Raw genomic sequence first — 8,422 nt, forward strand, 5'->3', positions numbered from 1 at the left:
TGATTCTAAGCTGAATTTGAACTGATTTTTGAGTTGGATTTAACTGATTCTGAGCTGCATTTTAACTGCTTTTGAGCTGAATTTAACTGATTCTGAGCTGAATTTAACTGCTTTTGAGCTGAATCTGAACTGATTCTGAGCTGAATTTGAACTGATTGAGGGTGGTGTTTTTATTCTTTCTGAGTTGCAATTCTGAGGTTATTTAACTGATTCTGAGCTGTGTTTAATTGATTCCAAGCTGTATTTAAACTGATCCTGAGCTGTATTTTAACTGAGGCTCAACGCTTTTGGCTCCTTTAGTACCAAGCTCAGCTTTCTTTGTCACCTCTATACTGAAGTAGCCTCTGTCCACGTAGTCTCCCAGGAAGAGGTAGCGGGTGTTATTGGGTGATCCTCCAACTTCAAACAGCTTCATCAGGTCAAAAAACTGCCCGTGGATGTCACCACACACTGGGGGAGCAAGAACAGCACAAAAGAGGGACAGAATTACGTGCCAAGAAAAGAAAGGTCACAACAGCAACAAGGAGCTGAGCGCGGCGGCCTCGACCTCCGCCAGCAAAACCCTCTCTTCTGAGAGTTAAAACACAGCAAAAACCCATGTCAGCCCTGCTGGTGTTACCCCAGGTGGCCCTTTCTGGGCTCTCTGACCTGTGATGGGGGCCTCCACCTCGATCATGGTCTTCTCGTGCCTCAGGATGGCGGCGCCGTCGTTGATGATCTTCAGCGCCGCGTCCTCCTCCAGCCGCCCTTCCTTCACCAAGTGGCTCTTGAGGACGTCGAGCCTCGGCTTCCCATCCTCAAACACCTCCTTCAGGGTGAGCCGCTGCGTGGGAGGGAATGGGACAGCTGGAAAGGGAAGGCAAGGAAGTCAGCAACACGTCTCTTTTTTGCTTTTTTTTTTTTTTTGGGGGGGGGTGAGAGGAATCGGGAGGGTTTTGCTTCCCAGTCTGGAGCAGACACTTGGAAACTGGATTCCCACCGAAATTATGCTCCCAAATCCTGAAAGGAGAAGAGCTGAGCTGCCAGAGCTTGGCTAAACACCCAGGCTGTATGCCATCAGCACCCGCTCCAGAGCTGCCTCCTAATTCCCAGGGGACAATAATCATCATAATGTTGCACTAAAACAGGTTTCATGCAAATATCAGCAAAACCAGGAAAACCAGGAGCCACCAATTCAGGCAGGAGGACCAACACACCCCCCCAGAAAGCAGAAGTTGCTTTTACAGGTCTTTTCCAACCCCAGTAATTCCGTGATATGCCAGAGTATGTTGAATTTAACAGGACAGAGCTAGACAAATAACACAGGGAGGAACAGTGGTGCCACGCTTTTAAATGCAAATCCAGCAGCAATCTACCCCGAAACCCCTGAGGGAAAAGGAGGATGAGGCTGCACAAGGGATCCTTTAGAGCTGAACATCAATTTTCCAATCACAGGAGCTGCAGGAGCGAGGAGAACAAGAGCTGATCTGATGAAAGGGGATCCTGCAATAAGGTGGCCCCGCTTTCATGGGTCCCTCTGGAAGTTGTGCTCCCATGTCCCACGTGCCTGGAACGCTCCAGAGCACACACAGAGCCTTCCCCATGGAGCTGCCAATTAAAGAGGGTTAAGCAAGACCTCCCTGAACCAACACAGGCTGGTCGAGGGGTTTTACTGCATTCAGAGCTCAGCCCTGCTCCAAAAGGAAAACACGGCCCCTCTGGATGTGGATTTTGCAGGATTTCACCTGTTTTCCCCCTCTGGATCGGTGTAAGGATGGCAGGAATCATGCAGTGGGAGGAGGTCAGGGAAGCTGCACAAATAGGATCAGGTGGAACGAGCAAAAGGAGCTGTGTGGAAATGTGGGTGCAGGGCTTGGAGTGAGAGAGGGTTTGGGACTTGCTGCCATTGAGATGCTAGAAAATAATTTGTCAGCACTTCTCCAAACAGTGGGGTTGTCCTGCAAGAGAATGGAGAAACAGGAACCATTCCCCTCCCATATTCCCCATCGCTCCAGGCCCTCAAACACGGCCACCACCTCAGGAGCCACCCTAAAGAGTAAAAAGGCCCAGAAGTGGGGTCAGAGAGCTTAGAGGAGCTGGGATGTGACTCCAGGAGCAGTGCTGCCCATCCCACCATCCAGAGACCCACGAGAAGCTCTGGAACTGTGGCTTTGCCTTTTCCTGGTGGCCCCAGAGAGCGAAGTTATGCAAGATAAAATCTGAGGCTGCGCCAACGGGAGCAGCCAAGAACTTTTATGTAAGTTCCCTCCTTGGCTTTGCACGGCTCCACTCCCACAAGGAGCTGGGCAGGAGAAGGAACCAGCTTCTCCTCTGCTCTGCCCGTCTGCCAGCCAAGCTGCAGGGAGAGAATCCTGCTCTGGAGATGCCAGAGGAACAGCACCAGCCCTGGGATGCACACACACAGCTCCTTCTTCCTGCTAGGAGGCCTGGATATTTGGGAATGAGTTAAAACCGGGAATGAAATCCTGATCTCACAAAGAAGTCATGGAATCATGGAATGGTTTGGGTTGGGAGGGACCTTAAAGCCCACCCAGTGCCACCCCCTGCCATGGGCAGGGACACCTTCCACCAGCCCAGGTTGCTCCAACCTGGCCTCGGACACTTCCAGGGATCCAGGGGCAGCCACAGCTTCTCTGGGAATTCCATCCCAGCCCCTCACAGGGAAGAATTCCTTCCCAATATCCATCTAAATCTCCCCTCTCAGTTTGAACCCATTCCCCCTTATCCTGTCCCTGCAATGCCATGGTTGTTCATGGAGTGCCCAAGCAGACCCAGCACATTCAGCTCATCCTCAGAGTCAGCTCCCTCAAAATTAACAGAAATGACGGATAAAACACTCACAACATTCCAAGAACTAAACGCTGTGACCTCTGTGCCACCTTCCCTTTGCACACAAACCCGGGTGTTGCACCCAGTCCTGTTTAAACAGTGAGATCTGTAGGTCTGGGACGTGGAATTCTGCAAGGGCATCCAAACCCACTCCCAGGAAAAGACAATTCCTGACCTCCTGACAGGACCACAAACAAAAGGACACGAGTGCAAGTGAAGTCTGAGGTGTGCAATGGATTGAAAGGTCAACTGTGCCCGAGGGACTTCAGGAAAATTAAGAGGATGGGGAGATCTTTGTTAGACTCCAGTGCGAGAGACTCCGTTTGCTGCCAAATTAAGACAGATTTTAAATGCCAGGCCAGGAGCAGGTGGGCATTTGAAGTGTTCTGAAAGCACATGGACAGTCAAGGATGGGAGAATTTGGGGAAAAAAAAGCTGCTTTTGTACCACCAACTCTACCAACCCAGAGCATCACTTGCCCCTCAGTGAAAGACGATGATATTCCCTCAGGGAAAACCACGTTGCTTTCCACGTTTGTTTTTTTCCTACATCTGTCCTTAAAATGTACTTAAAATGTACTTAAAATCCAACTCCCATCAGGGCTGCCCGATCCCCACTGGCTCCAGACAGAGCCAGTGCCATGGAAGAGAAAACAGAGTGATCCACAAACGATTGTTTATACATCCCAGAGTCCCGGGGAGGCCGGGACGGAGCAGCCGAGGCGGATTCATTACTGAAAAAGGAGCAAGTGCTCTTTGCCTGGAGTGGCAGCCACGGCCAAATGCTGCTCCCCGGCCCTGGGAGGAGCAGGAGGTGCCCCCTCAAGCTCTAAAAAAAATCAGTTAGGATTAAACAGGCTCGGTAACAAACTCCAGAGAGATTTCCCTGGAGCTCCCGATGCCACCTGGCAGCGAACCCGAAGGGCACTGGATGCAAAACCCCTCTCCCCTGGTTGCTCCTCGTTATTGGGCACAGGGTTAGAGAGGCACTTTGGAGAGGGAAAACAGCACATCTGGGGCAAAACCAGGGATATGGACACCAAGGGCTGCCAAAGGTAGAAACTCCCTCAGGGAAAACTCACCCAAAGCTCCCTGGAAAGGGAGGAAAAGCTGCCTCCTGTGCCGAGCTGGGCAGAGCACGAGCAGCAGGGCAGGGTTTTTTTTTTTCCCTCTTTCCCGATTTCCTAATAGCCCAAGGTTATTTTTATCCGGTGTTTCATTCCCATTCACACCTAACCTACATTCATCTGCTCAAAGCCCAGCCCGGGGCTCACACCGAGCTGGCTCAGGGGGAAATGATGTGGAGGAATTCAGCCAGGAAAAGGCCACGGCAACGCCATTTGTGCCCGGAGAAAGCCGGATTTTCGGGATCGTGCCGAGCTTTCGGAGCCGTTAATGGGAAATAAAACCTTGCAGGCAGGTGATGGATCCAGCCAAGCTGATTCCTGCTGCTCTGTCCAGGAGCCAGAGCAAAAGCAAGGACAAGGCTGGGCCTCGGCAGCTTCTCACGCTCAAACCTGATGTTAAAATCACAGATTTATGGGATCACCCAGGTTGGAAAAGTCCTCCAGGATCAGCAAGTCCACCCTGTGCCCCATTCCCAACTCATCCCCCAGCCCAGAGCACTGAGTGCCACGTCCTGTCCTTCCTTGGACACCTCCAGGGGTGGGGACTCCAAACCTCCCTGGGTAGTTCCAATGCCTGACAGCCCTTTCCATGGAATAATCTTTATTCTCCTTGAAATGCTAAACAATCCAAATTTCTGGTCATTTAATATAAAATATCTTTGCTTTAATAACCCCCACCCTGCTCTCCATGAGTTTTTCCCTCCCCTGAGGTGCCCCTCAGGGCGAGTTCATGTGAGAACCTGCAAAACCAGGTTGTGTGCCTGATATCCCAAATTTTTCCAAGCCTGGACCAAGCCCTGACAAATAATCTGTGTCATTTTTCAGGGCTGGTCCTGCCATGTCACAGAACTGCCCCTTCCAGCTACAGAAGTTCTGTGGGGGGAAAAAAAAAATGAAGTGATATTTCACCTCCTGGAAAATTAATATTTCACTTGAGGAAATCAGTAACACCTCCCTTGTTCACGTAAAAATAACATTAACACCTCAGAAAAACCACCAAGCCAAGCAAACACCTTCTCATACAAAAGCAGCAAGAGCCAGACATTACTATTGTAATTATTATTATATTATTATTGCCATATTTCTGTCTGTCTTCCCCCCAAATTTTTGCACTGTTCCAACCTTCCAAGGGCAGCAATTTTCCTTTCTTGCTCTGAGTAAGGAACCCCCAGATTTCAGGAGCTCCAAAAATTCACAAACAGAGGGGGAAAAAAAAGGCCAGAGTTTTATTTCTCAGCCCTGGAAGTGCTGCAAGATTTGGGATTATCAGACCTCCTGTGGGATGGCAGCTCCTTCAAACAGATGCAGTTTATAACGTCCCAGTTTTATCCAAAATTAGTCGGAGTTTTGCTGCTGGAGCCGAATCCAACCTCCCAGCATCCAACTGGTTCAGAGCTCGCTCTGCTCCTCACCTGGAGCCACACTCCTCTTTGTAGCCCAACCAGAATATCTCCTCACAATAACCCTAAAAATATCTGTATTGTAGGTGGAATTCTACCAGCTGAATGATTCCTTTTCAAAGGGGAGAGTCACAGCCATCCCAAAACCGAGGCAGCAAATCCGCCCGTACCTCAACAACTTCCTTCCAGCCATTCCAGGAGGAACACCCAGATTTTGAGGGCACGTTTTTGGGAGAGCCTGGCACGCCCCGGGGCTGAGCAGGAGCCAGGTGCATTTAAGGCTAAAAAAAGCAAGGGACAGTGCTGTGCATGGAAATGCAAATCCAAGCACGGCGTGTGCCAGCGGAGCACGGCCGGGGGCCACGCTCAGGGCTCCCCCAGAAACACGGAATGCAACGCCCAGAGGCTTAAAAAACATGGGAATCAGAGCCCATCCTGGAATTTGGATGGAGATATCACAGAATTGTGGAATCACACAATGGTTTGGGTTGGAAGGGACCTTAAAATCATCTTGTTCCACCCCCTGCCATGGGCAGGGACACCTTCCAGGGACACCAGGTTGCTCCAACCTGGCCTTGGACACTTCCAGGGGCTTCTCTGGGAAAACCACTCCAGTGCCTCACCACCCTCACAGGGAAAAAGATATAAATCCTAGCACTTCACAGCTCCACAGATCCCTAAAAACTTTGGGATAGAAGGTGATTATCCTTCAACTGGCAACCTGGACAGCGAACAGCGTTGTCAGGCCAGGAAAACACGAGGTGCCTTTGCCAAGGAGGATTCACCAGCAGAGCTGTGGCCGAGCTTTGCCAGGGCTGGCAAGCCCAGGGCCGGCGGTGACGGTCCCACGAGGTGGAGCTGGAACTCTGCTCCCTCTCCCTGCTCCTGGAGGAGCCCAGGGGAGATTAAAACCGGGAGTATTTAATTAGAACAGAGGCGACTTAAGCCCGTGAGCGCACACCGGGCGCCAGCTCCAGCCTGGGGAGCTGCTCACAGAGCCCTGCCCACAGAAAGCAGCTCCTCACAACGTGGATCCCGCCCCGGGAGGAATCCAAACCCACCCGGATCCAGGCCCACTGATGGTCCTGCTCCTGCCAGAGTTCCAAAGTGGATCAGAGATTGCCTCAAAAACGCTCCTGGCGGGCACTGAGCGTTCCAGGAGCAATGCAGGTGGCAAAGCCACTCCTCCTTACGAGGTCCTGCAAGTTTCCAGCCTGGATTTGTCTCCTAATGACCGGCACTGATGCGGATTTGCCCGGGATTGTCATTGAGACAATCTGTGCAGAGCCCAGTGCTCCCACAGGGACATGAGCTGCAGACAGGCCCCAGGGCCAACTCACCACTAGCAGTCAAGGAGAGCCCAAATCCCTCAATTCCAGCCTGGAGAGCCCCAAACCCCTCAATTCCAGCCTGGAGAGCCCCCAAACCTCTCAATTCCAGCCTGGAAAAACTCTCTCTTTGAGACACTCAAGCTCTACAGACTTCCCATCAGTTAAAAATAGATGTATTCCCAGAAAATAATCAACCCTGGACCCACAGCAAAGCCGGCTTCTTCCAGGGGCTCCAAGAAGTCGCTGAGGACTTGAGGAAAAGCTTGAGGGGGGGAAAAAAGGAGCAGGAAAAGGGGGAGGTTTACAGCAAACAGCTGCAGCTCCTTTAAAAACCAGTGAGCTCCCCACAGGAGCCGGGAGGGGATTCCTAGATGTCAGCAGGCAGGGAAAGGCACCACCTGTTTCCCAAGGTTCCAGCACGGCCACTAATAGATCCCTACTGGAGGCACAGCGGGGGCTTTGTGGAAAAGGCAAATCCCCTCCTGCTGGATCCCGGGGGGATTCCTGGATCCCGTTTTTCCATCGTGTCCTCCCGGGATCTCACCCCGCGTGACGTTGTAGGGAAAGGGGCTGATCCACGTGGGAAACGGGGACAAAACAACCCCCAGGAACGTCCCTGTTTGGATGCATCCACCAAGAGGTGGTCCCAGAGCGGGTAAACAGGAATTTGGGTGCAAAATGACACGATCAGGATGGTGGTTTCTCTTCTATTGCCATGTCAGGCCTTAATGCTTCACTCTGAGCTGGATCCACACTGGATAAAACATTCCCTGCAAGGGTCCTATTCCCAGCTTTGACATGACACATCACCTCAGGCCACGCTGAGGTGCCAACAGTCCAAAGGGAAAGGCAAAGGAGTTAAAACCTTCCCAGTGGCCACCCTGGAGATCAGCCAGAGCACTTCTCTTGCAAACCAAAAAGTAGCCAAAAAAAAAAAAAGGGATAAATCCCTTCCAGCACCGATCCCAGAGCAGCTTCTCCCAGACCTGCACGTGCCAGGGATGGAGCAGGATGACAGGAGCCCCCAGTTACTGCTGAACCAGCAATTCCAGAGTCTTCTTTTGGGAAACCTTTGTGATCCTCATCCAAGACATCACCTTTGGGATAATATTCTGTCTGAGAAGCCATTTTACCACATTTGCTACACTCAGCAGCTGATAAAAGGGAATGTTTTCTGCAGCAATCTAGGTTGACACCGGTTCTCCCTGATTTCCTGAAATCCACCCCAAACCACTTGTCTTACACAGAGGAGATCCTGGGAAACTCTCACCAGACGCCCCCAGCTTGGAGCAGGGAAAGTGCTTTCAACTCACATCGTGGAATTTTGGAGAGACAACCCCCCCAAGCCCTCTCGGGGAGGCACAGCCAGGCTCTCACAGCTGGAGACCCCAGAATCCCAGAATGGTGTGGGTTGGAAGGGACCTTAAAGATCATCTCCTTCCACTCCCTCAACAGCAGCAAGGTTTTGTTCTGGAGGCTGGAGAAGTCAGAGCACAGCCTGGATACTCCTCCTCCTGCCAGGAAAATCCCTCAAATCTGCACTGAAATTCCTTTTTCCTACAGCTTTAGAGCACCCTCTGACACAGGAGCACCCGCCCTCCATCCTCCACCTCAGTCCAACCCATCCCACAGCTGCTCCCCAACCCTCCCTCTGCCCCTGCCCTGCCCTGAAGGGTTTTCCTGGTATATTCACAGATTCCCCATTCCTGGAAGTACCCAAGGCCAGGCTGGAGCAA

At 51.6% G+C, this 8,422-nt stretch overlaps 1 protein-coding gene across 1 annotated transcript in view; it reads right to left on the reverse strand.

Annotated features, from left to right (window-relative positions):
* PPP3CC (protein phosphatase 3 catalytic subunit gamma) overlaps positions 1-847 on the reverse strand; it is a 10,362-nt gene extending 9,515 nt beyond the window's left edge. Inside the window, exons 1-2 of the mRNA XM_029958433.1 lie at positions 649-847; positions 326-450 (exon numbers count right to left, since the gene is read on the reverse strand). Of these exons, the coding sequence (XP_029814293.1) occupies positions 326-450; positions 649-676 (153 nt within the window). The 5' untranslated portion in view covers positions 677-847. The remainder of the gene's footprint in view (positions 1-325; positions 451-648) is intronic.
* Between the last annotated feature and the right edge of the window lie 7,575 nt (positions 848-8,422).

The sequence above is a fragment of the Manacus vitellinus genome, unplaced genomic scaffold (genome assembly GCF_001715985.3).
Source record: "Manacus vitellinus isolate BGI_N305 unplaced genomic scaffold, ASM171598v3 scaffold_154_pilon, whole genome shotgun sequence".
Classification (NCBI taxonomy): domain Eukaryota; kingdom Metazoa; phylum Chordata; class Aves; order Passeriformes; family Pipridae; genus Manacus; species Manacus vitellinus.